At 43.7% G+C, this 24,666-nt stretch overlaps 1 protein-coding gene across 1 annotated transcript in view; it reads right to left on the reverse strand.

The window, feature by feature from the left end:
- Nucleotides 1–232: 232 nt before the first annotated feature.
- The window catches only part of LOC137521560 (carotenoid-cleaving dioxygenase, mitochondrial-like), a 104,811-nt gene continuing 80,377 nt past the window's right edge, over nt 233–24,666 (reverse strand). Inside the window, exons 8-12 of the mRNA XM_068240957.1 lie at nt 22,040–22,207; nt 18,957–19,094; nt 15,353–15,535; nt 12,007–12,117; nt 233–3,595 (exon numbers count right to left, since the gene is read on the reverse strand). Coding sequence (XP_068097058.1) covers nt 3,479–3,595; nt 12,007–12,117; nt 15,353–15,535; nt 18,957–19,094; nt 22,040–22,207 — 717 coding nt within the window. The 3' untranslated portion in view covers nt 233–3,478. The remainder of the gene's footprint in view (nt 3,596–12,006; nt 12,118–15,352; nt 15,536–18,956; nt 19,095–22,039; nt 22,208–24,666) is intronic.

Consider the following 24,666-nt stretch of genomic DNA (forward strand, 5'->3'; position numbering starts at 1 on the left):
TCGTCACCTCCCGCTGGGTGGGCGTTCCAACGACAGTCCGGCGTGTGTACGCACTGTCGGCGGACTGATACAGCTGCGTCTGAGCGATCCGCCCTGCGGATCGCTCAGAAACAGCCGTATCAGTCCGCCGACAGTGCGTACACACGCCTCACTGTCGTTGGAACGCCCACCCAGCGGGAGGTGACGACGGACCCGTCGTTGCCTCCAGTCCGGCGTGTGTACGGACCTTTATCAAAGTTAACACGCCTTATCAGAGTAGCATAGCGAACTTATGCCTGCTAATTGGCAATGATGAGAGCTTCACTCGTCCTGCCCTGAGCCCCTGCAGGTTTGTAGCGCTCACTGTGCTGCTCTGATAAGGTGTGTTAACTTTGATAAGGTGTGCTAACTTTGATAAGGCATGCTCTTTGTCTTAAGGAACGTACACACGGCATACTTTAGCAAAAGACAGTCTTATCAGTCTGCCGACAGCTTGTGCACACGTGCTACTGTTGGCAGAATGTCCGACCAGCGGAAGGGTCTGATGGACCCATTGTTTGCTAAAGTACGGCGTGTGGAGGCGCCTTAAGTGATTCAAGCCCAATATATTGGCGCTTTATAATTTAATAATAATTACAGCATCACTACATCATATTTTTGGGGGGATTCTAGGAGTTACAATGAAGTGTCCAATCAGAATATGATTTAAGGCCACACATGATCAATTTTACGGAAATTCAATAAATATGATCGGATCTCCCGAAAAAGATCTAAAGCTTTTTTTCATTCGACTGAAAATTCAGATCGGATTTCCCATTTTTGTTTTTTTAGCCAGAATGCTGGAATTTTTTCTAAAGATTGTATGGTGTGTGTTAGATTGTCAATTTATTAATATACACACCCTAGCAACTTCCTTTCAGTTTCCAATCATTTTTAGCATAATTGGGGAAAAATTGAACATACAGTATTGTGTGTGGTACATGGGTCAGATTTTTTAAATGTTACAATCCATCAGAAAAATTGATTGCAATTCTTGAATTGAACAGATATTTAAAAAATTGTATGGTGTGTGGCCACCTTCAAGGTGGCCATACATCTAGCGATTTGGCTGTACGATCGACCATTCGGTTATTTTATAGAATCGAGAGAGAATCGAGCGTGTTACAGAATTCCCAATCAATGAAAAGTGACTGATTTCATGTTAAATCGACCAGCTCAGTAGATCGAGCAGGATGCAAGATATCGGTCAATCACACAGGAATCAGCTACTGTTCACATGTCATTCGATGAACACAACATCGTTCAAATTGATTAGTGAAGGTGAATCGCATAGGATGTCGTTTGTAGTGTGTGGGTCACTAGTCGATTGACTTTCAATCAACGATACTGAATTCGATTCCTTAATAAAGTCGATCGGTTTGCTGATTGAATCAGAATCGCTAGATGTATGGCTAGCTTTAGAGTCCAAGCTGTTAGTGGTCAATAGGGTGTTGTTGCCATGTGACGATATTTAAAGGCATGCCGGGCATACTGCTCGCTGGCCTCAGGAGTCCCCTATGCTTAATTTATTTGATCAAATGGCTGCAAAACCTTTAGCTAGCACTAGGCAAGCCGTACAAGTAGCAAGCACCCCCCTGTCACGGAACAGCCGTGAGAAACGCCGGAGAATCAGGAAGATTTGCTCAGTCGATTTTCCGATCAACTCCTGGTTATTTTTGCGCAGTCATTGCAGCGATCACAATGACATTTCTTCTTTTAAAAGACAGTTTTTCCTTTTAACAAATGGCAGGAAGCCTTCTGCCTGTGACGTGTTAATTAACTTCGTCAAAAGAGTTGTGAAGCTCTCCGGCAGTAAGCCTCCAAATGGCAAGTGTCACTGCCTTTGAAGAGACAGGATAAGCTCAGCATGAGGCCAGACCGTCTGACTCCGTCAGAAGCAGAGAGTAAGTGAATGCTGTATATGGTTTTTGCCTCTTTACGGAAAATAGTATGTAGGATAATTATGAGAGTTGTATCATTGGGTTTGTAGTGTCTTGCTGAATCTTTTGATACCAGTTGTGAGGGGCAAGGGGTACTCTACAACCAAGTTATTAAACTTCTCAGAAACTGAACTTTCTACCCTAATCAAGTCTGATGTCATAGGAATTGTCATAATCTGAGGAATATTAATCTGTTATCAGCGCAAATGTGGCATTTATCGATTTTGACTTACAGCATTTTACAAGTTTAAACCTAAATCTCTCTCCGAGGGAATGAACTGTGATTGGTTTGTAATTCAGAGGGGGCAGGCATTGCCACACCCCAAACCAGCTTCATCAAAAGCACATTGCCAGCAGGCGGACCTCAGTCTTCCCCTGTGTACCATCACCTGATCAAGCCAGCCAGAGGACCATGTGGCTGGCGGCCATTTTCCTGAAGTGAAACAAAGGACATTTTCCATGTGCTCAGATTTCCCCCAGAAAGGACATATTTCCACAAAACTAAGTATTTTATTCCATTTTTGATTTCATACTGTGCTATTATTTGTCTCTATAATTGTTGATTTTAAAGATTTTCTGTATATATTAATTATTTATGTTGCATTTTTAATAAATGACGCTAATGTCATTTATTTGTCGCATGCACCTATTATTCAACCGCACAAACTGAACCCTGGCTTCTGAAGAGTCGCTACTATTGTTGATAGCTAAATAAATTAGTGTGTGTTTAACCGTTTTTATTTGCAGGTCTAGAGTCAGCCAGTCAGTGGGTTCCTCTGTCCCATGGTAACAGAGGTGGTGGCAGTTATACCCTAAAATAGTGTGTAATTTGTAATTACCGTAACTCACAGGCTCCCTTCTAGTCGGTCTGCAGCCAAATTCCCAGCGGTTTCTGCTCACCGATTGCGACCACAGATTGAATGGTCTGTGTACTGAAACCGATTGGAAGGCATTGTGCGGTCCGGCCACTAGGGGCCCTGTGACACTCCCGATCCAGCCATTTATACATTACCCAGCCTGGCTCCAGGGGGTGGATCGGGTCTGCGCATGACTTGGCGACGTCATGAACAATCCTCCCCATAGAGAACAGCGGGGATGTTGCGCTGATCGCAGGAGCCAGGCTAGGTAATGTATAAGCGGGGGGAGGGGGTCGGGGGAGATCAGGGGGTGCCGGCTAACTGTACTAGCTAGCCTAGTGCTAACTAAAGGTTTTGCAGCCATTTGATCAAATAAATTAAGCATGGGGACACAAACTAGCAAAACTTCCTGAGCGGCTTAACGGTCAGGAGGTAAATAAAGAAGCTTGGCTTGCACAGTGCTGAAGTCCGTCCATTCTTTCTTATTCAAGATTTCTCATCATATTAAAATTAAATACATTTAAATTCATCTTATGGATACATTCAATATTCTTTTTACAATATGCGATCATTGTAACTACTCTACTCTTATACAAGACATTGTAGCACATTGTCATGAGCATAAAAGAGGTTTCCTAGGCATTGTGGAGCTATGCAAGGCAGTCAGATCTGGGGTAGGAATACTCCGTGGAATCCATATGGCATGTGAACAGGAACCTCTGCTCGGGCAATTTCAGTGAAGGTTTTGGCATCTAAGATGAGCAGAGAAGTCATTTTGTCCTACAAGAAAATAGAAAAGGAATGAATCCATGTTTTAAATTGTTACAGAAATGTGAGCAATTGGCGGCGGTCTGTGCACATTGTTACAGCACACTGAATTTTATGACCAGAAGGTATTATTGGCAAACAGGTAACTTCAGGGCACGTCGCTCAGCGTCAAGCGCAGAAGTTGGGTGCCCTGATAGCAGCAGTGCTATGATGCCCCGCGCAAGAGTACTGCGGGGATCCGGCGATCTACAGGCCCCAAATTACATCCGGCTGCAAATTGCTTGCTGTGTATTATAGAACAAGAACACTACATGTTACATGTTTCCTCAGGTGTAAAACATGTAGTGTTCTTGTTCTGTAATACACAGCAAGCAATTTGCAGCCAGTGGTGTGCCGGCTCATTATTGGTATGGACGTTTCCTAAGCTGTGTGAGCAATCCAGCTGAGACCAGGCACAGGCAAGTCAAACAAAAAATTGTGGAATGATCGCGGCAATACATTAGTGGAAAAGACAATTGCAAAGTCAAAGCCGATGAAGACCTGGGAATCGCAGGGGGAAACGGCCCTACAAGTGTGTTCCCAGATAAACACCAGGGAACTGTATAGGGGAGGGATGAGGCATCAGGCACCAGGGAACTGTATAGGGGAGGGATGAGGCATCAGGCACCAGGGAACTGTTTAGGGGAGGGAGGAGGGCCCCTAGACACCAGAGAACTATATAGGGGAGGGAGGGGCCACTAGACACCACGGAACTGTATAGGAAAACAGAGGGAGGACTACTAAACACCAGGGAACTGTATGGTGAGGGAGGAGGCTTTAGACATCAGAGAACTGTATAGGGGACAGGCCACTAGACAGCAGGGAACAGTATAAAGGAGCATTGGGGGGCCATTAGCACCAGGAACTTTATAAGAGAAGGGCTTAGCCACTAGACATTGAGATTGGCCGACTTGGTCCCAGGATAGGGCTAGGCATGAAGAAAAGATTTGGTAAATTGGAAGGGGGTTAGGATCAGGCATTAGGAAGAAATTAAGGTAGGGGGAGAGGTTTACATGGAGATGGTTTAGTTACCAAGGAGAAGGTCTTCATTGAGGGATTGCTGATTGCCAGGGAATAGTGCCCCAAACCCCAATGACAAGGACCACTGCAAGGCTGAGTGTACAATATTGGCAAATTACTGATATTCTATCAACATCATCCAATCACCTATTCTAAAGATATTTAAAGGGGAACTGAAGAGAGAGGTATATGGAGGCTGTCATGTTTATTTCCTTTTAATCAATACCAGTTGCCTGGAAGCCCTGCTGGTCTATTTCTCTGCAGTAGTATCTGATTAAAACCAGAAACAAGCATGCAGCTAGTCTTGTCAGATCAGACTTATAAGTCTGAACCACTGAAACACCTGATCTGCTGCATGCTTGTTCAGGGGCTATGGCTAATAGTATTAGAGGCAGAGGATCAGCAGGGCTGCCAGGCAACTGGTAATGTCTAAAAGGAAATAAACATGACAGCCTCCATATACCTCTCTCTTCAGTTCCCCTTTAAATGTACTAATCACAGTAGCATGCACATACCAGCAGTGATTTTTTCCCCCCAAATAAATCCAGGAAAACCTAGACGTATTTTGATAATATCTCGTGTCTTTAATAGCATGACTGCGATTTAAAATTTTTTCACGACACATAACATTTATATCACGTTATTCTCCTGGCAGACTCAAAGTGCTTCAGAGTTGCAGCCACTTTGGGGGCATTGGGAAGCCTTTCCCACAGACTAGGGGGTACACCCACCATCTCCTGCAAATGGGATGCCTATACCCCACATAGAAAGTACAAATAAAAAAGGACGCTATCCTTAGAAGTTTAAAAAATACACAAGGTCCACTTTAACTCCAAAAATTCACAATCCAAATACTCCTTTTGCTAGTCAAAGATAAATGCAGAGTATCTGTACTATGCATAGCAGATAAATATAGCTTTCATCCAAAGTCTATTGCTACAATCTTTTCTGCTGTCCTTTTAAAAAGGAAATAGAAAGCAGATGCAAAGTGGAACAAACAGATCAGTTTGAAACGCAACACAAATCCGTTTTTTTTCTCTCTCAGTGTTCAATACATGAAAGTGTGAACCCAGACTTACTGTTTTGGATCTTGTGGGGTCTTTTGAGTGCAATTCTTTTGGGGTGTCAGCAGGGGCGTAGCAATAGGGGTTGCAGCGGTAGCGACCGCATCGGGGCCCTTGGGCCAGAGAGGCCCCGAAGGGCCCTCATTCAACTACAGTATTATCTCTATATTGGTCCTGTGCTCATAATAATCACTTCTATAGATACATTGAATAGTGGTAATCATTAACAAACTGTTTCCCATCCCCTTCTTGCTCCTCTGACACTGTAGTTGCCATTGGCAGGTTTTGGTGCGCCGCATCCATTGTTATGTATAGAGTTCTTGGGGTGCCCCATTGTAAAACTTGCATTGGGGCCCACACCTCCTTAGCTACGCCACTGGGTGTCAGCTTTCCTTGGTAAAGGTTCCATCTGTCCTGCTGCATTCTATTGCCAATTGATCTCATTCCTTTACATGTATGCTGTAACTGCTTGAACGCTATTTCAATTGACTCTTTTTATGAACTGTAACTAAGGCTTATTTTTCAAGTAGGACTTATATTTTGAGCATTCTCAAAAATCATAAAAAAAAACATTCCAGGGCTTATTATCAGAGTAGGGCTTATTTTCAGGGAAGCAGGGTAGTCACTGCTATTTTTCATTTAGGCTCCTCAGTCACATTATTTTAGAAACGTGGGAGGCCTAGTTATAAAGGAGTAGAAATCTTTTTACATTTGATATTCTGCTCCACATTACAGTATATGCTAACGAGAAAATAATTGTGAAGCTAAAGCACCCTCTACTGGCAAGTTGCAATATTGCTGCTGTTATTTGCACTGCAGCTCTCTGAAGCCACAATTGAAATGGCATCTGTGCCTATAGGCTCCTGTAAGGTAAATTAATCCGGGCCTGATGTATAGCCATATTCATGTAACAGACTATTATGTGTAAAGATGGAAAAGGCTGCAGTTTAAAAACTACAACAAGGTGGTGCTATTTGAAGAGTCAATTGGCCTGCAAAATCAAGAAAAGCATATGCACCTTTAGACATTACATATACACACGGTTGGTTTGTAAGAAGGGACTGTTACATATCTCCCAAGTTTCCAACATGCAGAGTACATGTGACATGGGGCATTTGGTGTGAGTCCTGTCACAATAACATGACTACACCTCACAGTTATGAGACAGCTAGGATTTTTAAAGAGAATTTCAATAGTTATACAGCAGCATCTGCAGGTCTAATACACATGGAAAGGGGTTAGAAACAGCTTTGGGTTTTTATTATGTGTCCCCACTGAATAGATTTCCCCACACTTTCTGCTACTGGGAGCTATATGGCTTTAATATGAACCCTGATGGCCCCCAGGTCTAGTCAACATGAGACAACAATAAAGTCTTGCTGGCAGTTTTATTTCTTCCTTACTCTAAAAAAGAAGGTTGTATCTCTTGCTGAGAAGCCAGCTTGGTTTGAATGTGCTAAGAAAAAATGCCTTATATATCCAAACTCATGTCCAACTTTAAAGTTCCTGATTAAGCAATGACAGGGAGGGAGGGAAATCTCCCAAATGGGGAGAAAGACAGTCGTAAAAGTGCAAATGAAGCTCTAACTGCTTTTCATACAGCCTAGAAATAAACATTATTTATGATTTCTGGATTTGGACTTAAATCTGTAGAGTAGTGGAGCACTCCCCTGTGTCAAAATGCTGATGTGCCTCGGCTATCCTGGCAACACTCCAGGATCTTTAGTAGAGAAGAAGGAACGAAGCCGGCACCATCAATCGTCTCAATGCTCTTTTATTGAAATAAAAACATGCATACAGCTAAATATGCGACGTTTCGAGGCAAATAAGCCCCTTTCTCAAGCTAAGCTGTGCATGGTCGAAAAATGACAAAGTGAACAAACACATTTATATATACACAACATGGAGTACAGGCAGCCAATCAGCATTGCTAGTGCAAATGTTAACCAATCAAATCAGGTCCTACCAAGTGGACCTGATAGAGAACTACATTGCTGCCTACCTCATAGGATCATTTGAAGTGGAGTGTCACCACCTCTCACTCTACGTCAGTCTCACAAGGGGCAAACGGCTACTCTATTGCTGGGCTGTGAGCGCGGAAGCGCGTCTCCGCCAAGCCACGCCCCCGGCGGACCTGAGAGGAGACATCCCGCACCACGTGAAGAGGAGAGGGCGGCAACTCGCCGCCGACTCCCCTTCCGCCCAGCAACTAGTGACGCGAGCGGGCGGAAGTCCGCTCATTCGTCACTATAGATGTAAAAGGAGAGCCAAAGTGTCCGCCCCCTGTGGGAGGAAGAGCGTGTGTCCGTTGCCAAGCAACGGCACCGCTGAAGCACAGTGTGTCGCGTGTCTCTGTAGCACACGTAACTAAAAGATTTTATACTATACTCAAATGTAGTTTGCCTACATTAGGAATATGTCATTACTAGGATCTAACAGTCCACCAGGACAGAGAATCTGAGAGACACTCAGATGTTTCTCAACATTTTGCGCACCTTTCCACCTCTGGAGGGTCCGTTTCTGCTTGTTACTCTTGATGTGGAGAGCCTCTATACCTCCATCCCACATGATGGAGGCTGTCCGTTATGTGTTGGAAACCTCTTCGGATTTTTCACAACAACAGGTTGATTTTGTGTGTAGGCTGCTTGAGATTGTTTTAACGTTAAACTATTTTCGTTTTGAAAACAGGTTCTATCTACAGAGGAAGGGTACGGCGATGGGGTCGAATGTGGCCCCGCCCTACGCTAACATCTTCATGGGAGTATATGAAGACATGTATGTATACACTAATCATTTGTTTCAAAGACACGCTAAATTATGGTACCGTTATATTGATGATGTCTTCTGCGTGTGGGCGGGTCCACATTCGACCCTTGAAGCCTTTGTTTCTGAATTGATGTCCAGATGTACTGATATACGTTTGACCATCCATTACTCTGAAGGCCAGATTAATTTTTTGGATACACTTGTGTACAGACAAGATGACAAATTAAGGACAGATCTCTTCGTTAAACCCACGGATGTCAATTCACTTTTACACTATGGCAGCTTTCATTCCGAGACAACCAGGAGAGCCATACTGATCGGCCAACTGCGCAGGGTTCAGACGATAGTTGATGACGGGGTGACTAGACAGCAGAGGTTGACACAAATGACGGACAAATTCTGGCAACGAGGTTATCCAATAAATATACTACAGTCAGCACATGACAGACTACAGGGAGGACTAGAGGGACGACACAGACAAGTCAGGAAGAACAACACCGACCGCATCTCTTTTGTCACGAGGTACAGCACACAGAGCGAGGACATAGCCAAAATCATCAGGAAACATTGGTATCTTTTGGCCGATAGTTTCCCTGATATATCCTATTTTCAGCGCTCCCCATTGGTATCATTTAAGAGGGCACCAAATTTGAGAGACCGGTTGGTACATGCAGACATGGGAAGCACTGACATAGGCAAACCAATTACCACACGCAAGGGCACTTTCCCATGCCTCCATTGTGTGCACTGTAGCTCTGTGACAAAGGGAGAATATGTGAGCCATCCACACACTGGAAAAAAATTTGGGATCAATGGTTACTATACTTGTGACACAGCTTACGTAGTTTATGCTCTCAAGTGTCCGTGTGGATTACTTTATATAGGTCAGACTACACAAAAGTTCAAAAAAAGACTGTCTTCACACAAACATGCCATTATAGAGAAACTAATAGATCAGGCTGTCCCCTATCATTTTGTTGAGGCTAATCATCATGTTAGCCAACTTAGATTTCAGATAATAGAACAAGTGTTACCGTTGAGGAGGGGTGGTGACAGGGAGAGGAGGCTGCTGTGGAGAGAGGCACATTGGATTAAGAGGCTGGACACCATGGAACCTAGAGGCCTTAACAGAGAACTTGACTTGACACCGTTCATCTGACTCTGTTCCATGCTGTCCAGCCTTGATGTGATTATTATGACTTTTCTCTTTTCATTTTTCATTGTGCATTTTTTACATAGTTTTTTCATATATCCCTGTGCCCTGCAGCATGCGGCCTTTTCTCCGCTGCCTCCACATCTCTCTGACATTGTTTGTCATATTTACTTTATTACTTTGTATTATCTATTTTTTATTTGTTCATTTTTGTATCTTTATTCTTATTTTTTCATTATTATTTTTTATTTTTTTATATTTTTATTCTTATATTTTATTTATTATTTTTATTTCATTTCATTTTTATATTTTTATCTGCACCTATTATTACTTTCTTATTATCTTGTATATTTAGGCTTTAGAGACTTGTTTAGTACTGCAGCCACATATGACCGCCGCCCCCCCCCTCTGTCCTGGTGGACTGTTAGATCCTAGTAATGACATATTCCTAATGTAGGCAAACTACATTTGAGTATAGTATAAAATCTTTTAGTTACGTGTGCTACAGAGACACGCGACACACTGTGCTTCAGCGGTGCCGTTGCTTGGCAACGGACACACGCTCTTCCTCCCACAGGGGGCGGACACTTTGGCTCTCCTTTTACATCTATAGTGACGAATGAGCGGACTTCCGCCCGCTCGCGTCACTAGTTGCTGGGCGGAAGGGGAGTCGGCGGCGAGTTGCCGCCCTCTCCTCTTCACGTGGTGCGGGATGTCTCCTCTCAGGTCCGCCGGGGGCGTGGCTTGGCGGAGACGCGCTTCCGCGCTCACAGCCCAGCAATAGAGTAGCCGTTTGCCCCTTGTGAGACTGACGTAGAGTGAGAGGTGGTGACACTCCACTTCAAATGATCCTATGAGGTAGGCAGCAATGTAGTTCTCTATCAGGTCCACTTGGTAGGACCTGATTTGATTGGTTGACATTTGCACTAGCAATGCTGATTGGCTGCCTGTACTCCATGTTGTGTATATATAAATGTGTTTGTTCACTTTGTCATTTTTCGACCATGCACAGCTTAGCTTGAGAAAGGGGCTTATTTGCCTCGAAACGTCGCATATTTAGCTGTATGCATGTTTTTATTTCAATAAAAGAGCATTGAGACGATTGATGGTGCCGGCTTCGTTCCCTCTTCTCTACTATGGATTTGGACTTAAAGGGACCCTGAGCTGGTTATAAAAACAGAATTTACACTTACTTGGGGCTTACTCCAGCCCACTGTAGGCCGCGAGGTCTCCCGGTGTCCTCCTGGCTCCTTCACTGGTCCCGCTTCAGTTACACGACGACTTTAGGCTGAAGTCGCCAGATCTGCTTCCCACTGCAGACGATCGCGTCAACACACCGGCCGGTGTAGTGTCAGAATGGGCAGCCCCGCATGCGCAGTAGGAGTCTGCATCCCATTAAATTGTGCAGCCACATAAAACGTCCTAAATATCTCCGCTTCGGCACTACGTACACTCCTGAAATTTTCAGGGGAGGGTGGGGACCCCCAGATCTAGCTCTGTGCCGAATTGCAGCCCCAAGCCCTGCTGGTTACCGAGACTGATTGCAGCAAACCTATCTCGGGAACCAGCAGGGCTCGGGGGCTGCAATTCGACACAGAGCTAGATTTGGGGGTCCCCTCCCTCCCCTGAAAATTTCGGGAGTGTACGTAGTGCGGAAGCGGAGATATTTCAGGTAAATATTGTCTAACTTCCCACTGAGCAGGCGTGATACTCAGTGAGGAAGGCTGCTTCCGGGCTGCCCATTCTGACATTACACCGGCGTGAGGGTCCTGCTTGAACCATGCATGAGCAGGACTCTCACGTAGCCGGCTGGCGTAATGACGAGATCGTCCGCAGCGGCAAGCAGCCCTGACGACTTCAGGCTGAAGCCGTCGTGTAACTGGGACAGGGACCGGGGAAGGAGCCAGGAGGACCCCCCACAAAAGACAAGTTTTCAACAAAGGACCACTTATCTTTCAATGTAAATGATAAACAGGGCCGGGCCGAGGCATAGGCTGGAGAGGCTCCAGCCTCAGGGCGCAGTGTAGGAGGGGGCGCAGAATTCATTCAGCTGTCATTCCTAATTGTGTTTGAAGCAGAAAAAAATAAGAAAAGGGGATACATGGCAGTGACTGCAAGCCAGATAACTAGAGATTAAGGTGTTGGGGAGGTTGTGGGCCCTGTGGCGCCTCTTAGTCTAATAGCAATCAGTGTGTGACGGCTGGGGTGGGGGGATGGAAGGGCGCACTTTGGTGTCTCAGCCTTGGGTGCTGGAGGACCTTGTCCCGGCTCTGATGATAAATATCAGTAAGTATCTTTAAAAGTCTTCTAGTATACAGTCAGATTGTGTAAGTTTCACATTATATGTCACAGTACATTGCTTAACTGTACAGGAGACATACCTGGCGGGGAGAGACGGTCACTGAGAGGATCACTCCATCATCTTCTTCCTGGGAACCGGGGCTGGGCACAAACACCGGCTCTGAGGGGTACAATCCATCTTCTTGCCAGATCTTAAAGCAATAAATATAAACATGTAACTAACATAAAAATGCAAAGACCTTTGTGATAAGCAAGTCCTCTGAATTCTAGGCAGCTGCTAAGATTATCTAAGATTAATAATCCCCCTAGTAATGTGCAACTCCACTACTCTACATTAGTAGCAAAGAAAAGAGTCTCCTATTTTTACTTTCAGATATATAGCTTTTTTTTTGGGGGGGGGGGGGGGGGGGGCTGTTTTAATCTCAATACTCACCTGAAAATGGATTGAGGAACCTCACATTGATGCCCCCGACAAACAAGGTTCCCCAATCCATCTTCTACACGCAAAATCATGCGATAGCACATGACGTGTGCAAATGGGAAGTCCAGCAATTGCAGTACTTTCCACAGAAGTCGTCAGGGATCTTAAAGGGAACTTAAACCCTAGAAAAAAATGAGTTTCACTTACCTGGGGCTTTTACCAGCCCCCAGCAGCCGCACTGTGCCCTCAACGTCACTCCTGGATCCTCTAGTCCCTCGCTGGCAGCTAGTTTTGTTTTTGCCGGTTCTGAGTCGGCGGGCCGCAACGCGAATCATTACCGCGGTAACAGGTTGCTATAGCAGGTGTCAACATGTATCTTTGTATGCGTTGACACCCGCTATAGCGTCCTGTTACCGCGTTGACGCATGTAATGATTCGCGTTGCGGCCCGCTGACTCCGAGTTAGCAAAAATGAAACTAGCTGCCGGCGAGGCACAGTGCGGCTGCAGGGGGCTGGTAAAAGCCCCAGGTAAGTGAAGCTCATTTTTTTTCTTGGGTTTAGGTTCCCTTTAAAGAGAGTCTGAAGTGATTTAAAAAAATAAAACAACTGATACTTACCTAAGGACCTCTGGGTCCTTTTGAGCCTTTACCACTCATCTCACGGTCCTCGCGTTCCACCGCAGGTTCCCCCATTAGCAGTCTCTGAGTGATAGTTCGGAGACTGCTTCCTGCTTTGCGGGAGGCTTCGTAAGTCTTCAGCAGCCCGAGTGCTCCTGAAGACACGCCGCTCTGTACTGCTCTCGCGCCCACTCGCACATGTGCAGTATGGAGCCACCTGCGGGGCATTGCGGGGGCACTCAGGTCCCTGAAGACTCCTGAAGCCTCTCGCAGTGGGAGATTTGAACGGGGGAGCCAGTGCTGGAACGCAGGGACTGTAAAAGGAACAGGAAGGCTGATTAGGACCCTGAGCCTTCCCTCTCCTTAGGTAAGTATCTGTTTTGTTTTTTTTAACCTCCTGAGCGGTATGCCCAACACTGTGTTGGGCATGCGCTTCAGAGGTTTTGCTGGCTTCAGGTGTCCTCCAGATTAAATCAAATAGCTTTAGTGGCTTTATTGTAAGTTAGCTAGCACTAGGCTAGCTTGTTTAGGTCGCCGGCACCCGCCCCGATCGCCCCAATCCAGCCACTTATACGTTACCCAGCCTGGCTCCAGCGATCGCCGCAGCCTCCCCGCACAGCTCCGCTCTTCTCTATGAGGAGGATTGGGAATGTACATGACGTCATGTACGATCCTCCCCATACAGAAGTACGGAGCTATGTGGGGAGGCTGCACGATCGCTGGATAGAGGTTGGGTAATGTATATAGAGGCTGATGACGACCTAAACAAGCTAGCCTAGTGTTAGCTAACTTATAATAAAGCCACTAAAGCTATTAGATTTAGACTGGGGGACAGGCTAGCAAAACCTCCTGAGCGGCGTAACGCTCAGGAACTCCATCACGAAAAAAATAAAAATAAATACATGTAAACACATACAAATAAGAAGTATGTTTATTCCAGAGTAAAAGGAGACATAAATTACTTTTCCCCTATGTTGCTGTCACTTTCAGTAGGTAGTTGAAATCGGACAGAACTGACAGGTTTTGGACCAGCCCATCTCCTCATGGGGGTTCTCAGGTTTTCGTTATTTTCATAAGCACTTAGTGAATGGCAGTTGCTTTGTCCAACCATTGCCTCTCCGTGCGTACCGGGATCTCATCTGGTCTTCTCGGCTTCCTGCTTCCTGTGACGTCACAGGAAGCCGAGAAGAGCCAGATCCCGGTATGCACGGAGAGGCAATGGTAAGATTTACAGCCCGCTCCGCTGCACATTTTTTTGGCAGCCTCCGTAGAAGCGCATTTTGTGTGAAACGGCTGTAAGGCACCTGTGCCCAGCACCCACCGCACTACTCTCCAAGATTTGGTACATTTACACGACCTTTTGCTTCTATGACGACTTGAAGTGTCCTTATTGTATTGCTATGTATTGCATGCTGAAGCATCTATGTACACCACTCTGGATTAAAGGTTCTATCAGCAGTGCCGATCTCCCTCTCCTTTCCTTGAATTGTATTACAGTATCTTGCCAGCATCTGAGCACGCCCTGGACACCAGAGTGATAGGAGAGAGTGCATGCTTATGCAACATCCCCTCTGCCACCAGCGTTTACTGGAGTGTTGACTCACTGGGGACACTGGGGGCACATTAGGAGGGAGAAATGTAATGACGGCGGCCATCCATGCCGCATACACATCCCCCGGGGCTGGTGCCTCAATCGTTCTTTTCCAACTCTCTCCCCAGTGGCCAAGACCAAAGGGGGGGCAGCGCGGGATAGCGGGAGGGCCACCAAATTCGGGACCATCCCGACGAAAACGGGACGGTTGGGGGCTATGTCTACTTTATTGAGCTGAACTCCCCATCAGATGAAAATCTTTGCAAGATGCTGCACACAAAGATGCTGTACACATTCAAAAGATATGTATCTGCAAAAGATCTGTTCCTGCAAGAGATCCGTTCCTGCAAAATGCATTCATAGTCCATGATATCTGCAGATCCTCATACACACCTTGTTTAACAGACATTCATCTGCATATCTGACAATCATCTGCAGATCTGAAGATACATCCTGGTGGATCTGATACTACATGGAAGGGGGTAAAATTGGTCTAAGATCTTTCATTAATCTTTCAAGTGTGTACACACCATTAGGCTGTCTCTTGCTGTGTCAATTTCACAGTGGTTTAAAACTCATGAATTTAGTAAGTTCCAGACAATCCTTGCTAATAACCTAACTTGTGCATACATAAGGGCTCCTGTACAAGTCGTAATGCTGGTGGGACTTGTCAGGTTTGGTAAACACTAGAGCTTTCTTACTTCTTTAACAAAATCACATAATTTATATTACTATTCAATAACATGAAACACAGCATGTGCATCCATGTTACCTAAGAGGGAAAGAAATGTTCTTACTTTAATTTCCTTTGTCACAACATCCATCTTGATGAGACTGGTTCCAACAAAATGCTGAAATCCGCACCCATAGAAATAGCAATACTTCTTGGCGTTGCATTTGGCATAGTTGATGGTTGGGAAGTCAATGCCTTGGGTCTCCGCAAATGTGTCCTCATAGAGGTTTTCTGGGGTGCACCACACCTAAAAAAAAACCACTACAGCTTACAAAAGTACACAAGTCAGATAATTACGTAAAAAAAACCTGTAACAAAAAAAAGTTCCCCTGGGGGGTACTCACCTCAGATGGGGGAAGCCTCCGGATCCTATCAAGGCTTCCCCCATCCTCCTGTGTCCCACGGTGGTCTCGCTGTGCCCCTCCGAACATGCGGAGATGTAAATATTTACCTTACCGGCTCCAGCGCAGGCGCAGTATCGGCTCTCCGCTCGGAGATAGGCGGAAATAGCCGATCGCTGTCGGTCCGCTCTATTGTGCAGGTAGAGCGGACCCGTCAGAGATCGGCTATTTCCGCCTATCTCCATGCTGAGAGCCGCAACAGCGCCCCCATGGAGCCAGGGAAGGTAAATATATCAAGCCTTGCTAGGCTTGTTGAGCCAGGATTGACGGAAGCTTCGGGGGAGCCAGCGCTGGATTGCCTGCAGCTACAGGGGAGGGGGAAGCCTCATTGGGACCCAGAGGCTTCCCCCTCCCGAGATGAGTACCCCCCAGGGGAACTTTTTTTGTTACAGAGTCTCTTTAAGAAGAGAGAGGTCTCTGGATCCTAATGAGGCTTCTCACGGCCTCCTCTGGTCCCACATTGCAGCTTGCGGACCCACCAAAGTCTACCAACAAGGGCTTGTGGGTAATCTGATTGGGACCATGCTCCTGTTCAAGCATCAGCATGGCTGTACTGCGCCTGTGCAGTAAGCCAGAGCCGCTTGTTACAGCAAGTGGCTCTGTGCTATTGTGAAAGGGCGCCCCGATTTGCTGGAGGGTCCCGAGCAGCGGAGGAGGATGCCATGGAAAGCCTCTATAGGATCCAGAGTCTTTCCTCTCCTTAGATAAGTACTGTGTTTCTGAACCCGAGCTTTCAATTCAGGTTCTCTTTAAAGAGAACCCGAGGTGGGTTTGAAGAATATTATCTGCATACAGAGGCTGGATCTGCCTATACAGCCCAGCCTCTGTTGCTATCCCAAACCCCCCTAAGGTCCCCCTGCACTCTGCAATCCCTCATAAATCACAGCCACGCTGCTGACAAACAGCTTGTCAGAGCTGGCTGTGTTTATCTCTATAGTGTCAGTCTGCTGCTCTCCCTGCCTCCTGCAGAACTCCAGCCCCGCCTGCATCCCTTCCCTCCCTGCTGATTGGAGGGAAGGGGCAGGGGCAGGGACCGGGGCTATGCAGGAGGCGGGGGAGCAGCTGAGACTGACACTACAGATGTAAACACAGCCTCACAGCATGGCTGTGATTTATGAGGGATTGCAGAGTTCAGGGGGACCTTAGTGGGGTTTGGGATAGCAACAGAGGCTGGGCTGTATAGACAGATGCAGCCTCTGTATGCAGATAACATTCTTTAAACACACCTCGGGTTCTCTTTAAAGCAAATCTGTGAGGAAAAAAAATAGATAAAGATAGATACTCACCTAAGGTTCTCCTGGGGTGGTAAATAGGGATGGTCAATGAGATGCAAATAATTCAGAGTTGATGCAGGATTATGCAAATTTTGTATGAAAATGTATGCAATTTGAAAATGGACCAATGTAACCAAGGTGGAATTCGATTGGTCGATTTTATCAGGTCGATCAGGCTGCATAAACTTGCATGCAAAATTTGCACACGTCAGAAAAGGAGATTCCGCTACACCAAATGGCTGGGTGAAAAAAGTCTCCATTTATTGTCACATCAGTGGATACAAAGGTTAAAAGCTCACGCGTATCCGAGCTCACAGCTCCTTAATCATAGCTTACAATCTGTTACACAGCGCTGGTTTAAATAATCTAGTGCCGCCCCACTAAATGGGGGGCGTGGCCGTTGGCCTTAAAGTAACATACACATCCATAGCAATTAAAATGGCAATGCCAGAATACAAACTTATGTATAAAACCACAGTAAATGCAAAAATGCAAAAAACACACATACGTCAAGTTATACACATGTCACAAGAAAGAATATACATATATAAGTATATAAGGCATAAATTATGAATGATATTGGTAATAGTAATTCCATATATACATTGTTTCTCGCAAAAATTGTGAATAATCGTATATATAATTTTCAGTAGAATCTGTGTAAACATTCACAAAAATATATGCACACAAGAAATTAGTGTCCACTGTCATAAGTTAAACTGATGTCCATTCTAGAATTTAGCCCTCTAGGCATTTGTGTGCCCAGCCTCCATATCCAAAAAGCCTCTCTCCTTCTCAAAAGCCTGTACATATCGCCACCTCTAACAGAACGTGTAATTCTCTCCACCCCCTGAAAAACAAAACCTCTCATATCCCCTCGATGGACATTCAAGAAATGTCTAGATATGCTAGAAACCTGTGAGATAAAGGCCTCGTTCCTAAGGCATCTAGACGGTCCGTTGAAGTGTTCTGAGATACGTTGGCGTAAAGGTCGCGTGGTACACCCTACATATTGTAGTCCACAAATGGTGCAGCTAATGAGATATATCACATAATTAGTGTTACAATTAATATATTGTTTGATTTGAAATTTCGTACCATTGGCAATCGAAGATATCTCACGAGTTGAACCATGGACACAGCAATATCTGCAGGTATTGAACCCACATTTAAAAGAGCCTGTGTATGTTAACCAAGTAGGGGTCTTTCTCTCTGTACTGGAAAAGAGACTTGGGGAGAGTTGGGACCCCATGGTAGGGGCTCGGCGCGCAGAAAAACTGCACCCTTCTTCCAGAATCTTATAGAATTTTGGGTCTGAGTGCAGGATGGGCAAGTACTTCTTGATAATATTGATAATTTGATTGTAATCTAAACTATAAGGGGTTGTGAAAGTCACCCCCCTCCTAGTGATGCCCATCCTGCGATCAGTACCCTGGCATAACAGATCAGGACGACTCTTATGCCTAACCTGTTCCCTAGCTTTCTTTATTACAGAAATATTGTAGCCCCTGTCCTGGAGTCGTTCCTCCACTAGATCCAACTCCTTCTCCAACTCCCTGGGCTCAAAACAATTTCTGGCTGCCCTTAATAATTCTCCATAAGGAATCGCCTTCAAGGTGTGTTTGGGGTGGCAACTAGAGGCAAGGAGAAGAGAGTTGCCTGCACAGGCCTTACGATAGGTTCTGGTAGTAATCCTATTTGACATGTGTGATCCACTCAGGGTCAAGTCCAAATAATTGATCTCTACAGGATCACTGCAAATCGTAAATGACAAATTGAGTCTATTGTCATTACAGTAGGACAAAAAATGTGGTAGTGAATCCACAGGGCCCCCCCATATCAGCAGCAGATTATCAATATAACGACCATACCAAAAAATAAAATAAAATAAAAATTTGCACAATCCTGCATCAACTCCAAATTATTTGCATCTCATTGACCATCCCTATAGGAGTTCACAAACACTCATTTCCCAGTTTATAAGAGGACTTACCTTTCCATTAGCTTGCTTCACTGCAGTGGCAGTTGTGTAATCTAGAGGAATCAGATTTATCTCTTGTGGTGTGTCAGAATTAATATTGAGTGGAAACACAAATCTACGAGGGAGAGATCTTGCAATTTTATTATAGGCCTGTAAAGAAAATATGCAGGTAACATTAGAATAGCCATATTTTTACTTTAGATATTAGATGTTATTGCTTATAAGATAAAATGAACGCACAGGGAACAAGAGCTTCAAGGTGGCCACACACGATACAATAAAATGATCCGATTTTACAGCAATTCGATAAAAACGATCATATCTCCCGAAAAAACAAAAGCTTATTTTTTCATTCGACTTAAAATTTTCCATTTTCTTTCGATTTATATCGATCCGGAATGCTAAATATTTCTCTTTAATTTTTTTAAAGATTGTATGGTGTGTGTTAGATTGTCAATTTATTAATATACACACCCTAGCAATTTTCTCAGAGTTTCCAATCAGTTTTATCATAACTGGAGGAAAATTGAACATAGGTGTGTGGTACATTGGTCATATTTTTGATATGTTACAATCAGTCAGAAAAATGGATTGCTATTCTTAAATTGAACAGATATTTAAAAAATTGTATGGTGTGTGGCCACCTTAAAGAGAAACTCCAACCTAGAATTGAACTTTATCACAATCAGAAGCTCATACCCCCTTTTACATGAGAAATATAATGATTTTCACAAACAGACCATCAGGGGGCGCTGTATGACTGATTTTGTGCTGAAACCCCTCCCACAAAAAGCTCTGAGTACCGCGGTACTCTGGGCAAACTGCCACAATGTAACAATGTTCACAGACACGAATTAGCTGTTTACAGCTGTCTCTAACAGCCAAAACAGCTACATAACCTGCCCACAGTAAAAATGTCACCATGTAATACATGTCAGAATGTGAATATGGGAGAGGAAAGATTTTACAATGAGCAAACACTGACTAAATCATTTATACATAATTATGGTAAAAAATGAAGCACTTTTTTACTACATTATTTTCACTGGAGTTCCTCTTTAACCACTTCAGCCTACAGCTTCGAAAATCTTATGCATCCGAGCAATGTTCACCTCCCATTCATTCGCTAATAACTTTATCGCTACTTATCAAAATTAATTGATCTATATCTCGTTTTTTCCGCCACTAATTAGGCCTTCTTTAGGTAGTACATTTTGCTAAGAGCCACTTTACTGTAAATACATTTTAACAGGAGGATTAAGATAGAAATGGAAAAAAATCATTATTTCTCAGTTTTTGGCCATTATAGTTTAAAATTAATACATGCTACAGTAATTAAAACCCATGCATTTTATGTGCCCATTTGTCCCGCTTATTACACCATTTAAATTACGTCCCTATCACAATTTATGGCACCAATATTTTATTTAGAAATAAAGGTGCATTTTTTCAATTTGCGTCCATCACTATTTACAAGCTTATAATTTTAAAAAATTTAATAAGATACTCTCTTGACATGTATATTTAAAAAGTTCAGACCCTTAGGTAACTATTTATGTAGTTGTTTTTTTTTAATTGTAATTTTTTTAATTTTTTTTTTAATACAAAAATGTATTTGGGTAATTTTAGTTTGGGAGGTAAATAGCCAATTTTAGATGTAATATAATGTATTTTTTTATTCAATACAGGTATGTGGGTGCAGTTTACTATTTGGCCACAAGATGGCCACATTCAAAAAATTCCTGGATGCGAACGATGTCGCATCTACGAACTAAAATGAAGAGAAGAAGTTTACTGGGGGCAGAAATACCACGCTCTCTGATGAGAAAGTGTCGGTATTTCTGCCGGGGACTTAGATCGGTGAATGGGAATTATATTCCCATTCACTGATCGGGGGGCAGCTGGAGGCAGCGGGAGCACGCGCGGGCGCGCGCCCGATTGCGCGCACCACACGGCTGCAGCACCACTGCCTATCTGGACGGATATATGCGTCCAGATATGGCGAAGTGGTTAAGGGTGATCTTGAATCTATAATTATACTTTTGTATTTTTATGCTGGGAACATACAGGAAGCTTTGCAAATAGTCTAAATTATAATTCTTTTTTTCCTGTATTAACATCCCTCCCCCACAACAATCCTTCACACTGACACTGCATTGTATTGGACGCTGTTTTGCACACTGTAAGGGTCCTTTCAGTGGCACTGCTGAATAATTCTGCGGGTCAACTCACTGGCCATATAATTCTATGGGGCTTTTCACATCTCTGCGTTGTAACTCGCTGCATGCAGGCTTTGAATTAAAGGACCACCCCAGTGAAAAAAGTAAGCAGTTAAACTCTGACAGAGCCAACAGGTTTTGGACTAGTCCATCTCCTCATGGAGGATTCTCAGGGTTTTCTTTGTTCTTAAAAGCATTTCCTGAATGGCAGTTGCTAAGTCTAACTGCCAAAATAGTAAGGGCCCTTTTCCACTAGAAGCCGCATCGCACCGTGGGTATGCTGAAACACAAGCACGGCAATGGAATCAGTGCCACTGCGTGCATGTTGTGTGGAGCGATCCAAGAATCTTCAGCATGCTGCAAATTCTCGCACGGCCACATCCACCCGCAGCTGCGTCCCATCTTTTCAATTGACTTCTGAATCAAGAGATGCGGAAGTGACGCGGGCGCTGGCAAAAGTGATGCGTTGCTGCATCGCATCACTTTCACCAATGTAAAAGGGCCCTAAGATACCAGACAGCCTCTGTAACGGCAGTTAGGCTTAGCAATTGCTGTTTCAGGAAATGCTTTTGAAAACAAAGAAAACACTGAGAATTCCCTAGGAGGAGATGCACTAGTCCAAAACCTGTCAGTTCTGTCAGATTTTAACTGCTTACTTTTTTCACTGGAGTGCCCCTTTAACATCTATGTGTAGTTTCCATTGCAGTTCACACACATGAGTTTTGTGATGCGCACAGTGTGAATCCAGCCTAACACAGTGTGATTCAAAATCTATGAACAGTTCACATCTCATAAGTTGCTAGTCAATCAAGGTGCACATTACTTGTACTTTCTTTATAAAAATTCCCAGCATCTATTCATTCTTTGGAATAATACCTCCTCCAAAGCTATCCCAGATTTGCGTAAATTTTGTAGATTGTATAGGTGAACTACGTTTCCATCATCTTGACAGCAGAGGTCCAGCACAATGCAGCCCTGGTCTTCATAGGCATTGATTTGATGAAACATTGCAACAGCTTGAGAGTGGTATGTCACAGAATGAACCTGCAGAGGGGAAAGAGATGATTAACCTTGTTACATTGGCACAGCTGCAGTGAATGGGTGGACATTTCACCTGGAGAGAAATCTACATCAAAACAAATAGAACAGATCTGCAACACATCAATGACTCCAATAAAAACTCAAGTCATTATTCATATACAGGCAGGACAGACAAATTCTGACAGTGATGTGTCTTAAGTCATAAACCCTATGACAGACTGTGTCAATTACATAATACACTCACTGTGTATTGACTGTGTCAATTACATAATACACTCACAGAAATGTATGGTTGAGTTTTAACAAGATAAGCAACAAATTGAAATAAGAAAATAAATATGGCAGCCTCCATATCCCTCTCACTACACGTGTCCTTTAAATGGAGAGCATAGTCATAGAATAATACTTACTGCTTGTGTGTGCCAAAATCCTCACCTTGGGTCATCATAATGGTGACTACTATGTAACCTTTAGGGCTTTTCCACACTAGGACTTTGCGTTTGATGCGACGTTATGGTCGCACAACGTGCCCCTAACGCAACGCATGTCACTTTTGAAATGTGACGTTAAATTGCCCTGCGTTATGTGCCTCGCGGTGCGCTGTTTTCGTTGCATGCTGATAGAACGAAAACGGCGCATGCGTCACATTTAAAAAAAATAAATCAAAAACATTACTGAGCATGTGCAAACAGTCTAACGTAGCTAATAAGGCAGAGAACGCACAGCATGCTGCACTTTCTAAATATTGTTACACACAACACAACGTGAGCACTGTGAATGTCACACATACTTTGTGTTGCTCTGTGTTATTACTTTTTATAGCGTGCGACCTTAACGTCGCACTGTGAAAGAGCCCTTAGTCAATTCCAAACATCTTCTACAGTGGGATGCGAAAGTTTGGGCAACCCTATTAATTGTCATAATTTTTCTGTATAAATCGTTGGTTGTAATGCTTAAAAATGTAAGTTAAATATATCATATACTGTAGTAGACACCCACAGTGATATTTGAGAAGTGAAATGAAGTTTATTGGATTTACAGAAAGTGCACAATAATTGTTTAAATAAAATTAGGCAGGTGCATAAATTTGGGCACTGTTGTCATTTTATTGACTCCAAAACCTTTAGAACTAATTATTGGAACTCAAATTGGCTTGGTAAGCTCAGTGACTCCTGACCTACATACACATGTGAATCCAATTATGAGAAAGAGTATTTAAGGTTGTCAATTGTAAGTTTCCCTCCTCTTTTAATTTTCTCTGAAGAGTAGCAACATGGGGGTCTCAAAACAACTCTCAAATGACCTGAAGACCAAGATTGTTCACCATTATGATTTAGGGGAAGGATACAGAAAGCTGTCTCAGAGATGTCAGCTTTCCACAGTTAGAAACATATTGAGGAAATGGAAGACCACAGGCTTAGTTCAAGTTAAGGCTCGAAGTGACAGAACAAAAAAAAATCTCAGATAAACAGAAGAGAAAAGAGGAGCCCTGGGCTTACAGATAATATGAATATATCTCAGACAAAATCAGATTTCTGGCGAAAAATATGTGTATTCTTTATTAGTAAACAAGCAATTCATAAAAACAATGAAAAATTGTAAAAAAAAAAAAAAGTTGGTCAATTTATTAGATTGAAAAGAAATTGTTCAAGCACAGAGAGTTTTGAGAATGAAAGTAAAGAACTCCAAAAATGATTCAAAGAAAAGGGATTATCCTAGGAAATGTATTGAAAAAGCACAAAGAAGAGTGAGGGCAACCCCAAGAGAGAAATTTTTAACTACAAGACCAAAGAAAGAGAACAAATATACCAGGTTGGTAACACCCTACAATACGAGATGGCAGCATATACAACAAATATTACAGAAACATTGGCCTATCTTACAGAATGATCCAATCATTAAACAAAATATTACACCATTCCCAAGCATCACAGCCAAACGAGCACCCACTTTAAAAACCTTGTTGAGTAAGAGTCATTATGACTCAGAACGACATCAAATTGGTATCACAGGGAATTATAAATGTGGGCGATGCTCTATTTGTCCTATGATGAGGGTGACCAAGACCTTTAGGAGCCACATAACGAGACAACAATTTGAGGTGAGACAGTTTATAAACTGCCAGACTAGTGGTGTTATTTATCTGATTGAATGCCGTGCGGCAAACAATATGTCGGCCAAACGAAGAATATTTTAAAAACAAGACTTCAAAAACATGTCTCCACGGTCAAATTGGCAGGAAGGGACAGACAGGAAAATAAAAATCTAACAGTGGCAGAGCATGCCCTGGATTACCATGATGGCTCTCTGAGAGGCTGGTCATTTATGGGCTTAGAAACGATTGAGCTAAATATGAGAGGGGGTGATATTACCATCAGATTATTAAAAAATGAATTGAAGTGGGTTCATAGACTGAGAAGCAAGCAACCACGGGGTCTAAATGAAGAGGCCAGTTTTGGTTG

The sequence above is a fragment of the Hyperolius riggenbachi genome, chromosome 6 (genome assembly GCF_040937935.1).
Source record: "Hyperolius riggenbachi isolate aHypRig1 chromosome 6, aHypRig1.pri, whole genome shotgun sequence".
Classification (NCBI taxonomy): Eukaryota; Metazoa; Chordata; class Amphibia; order Anura; family Hyperoliidae; genus Hyperolius; species Hyperolius riggenbachi.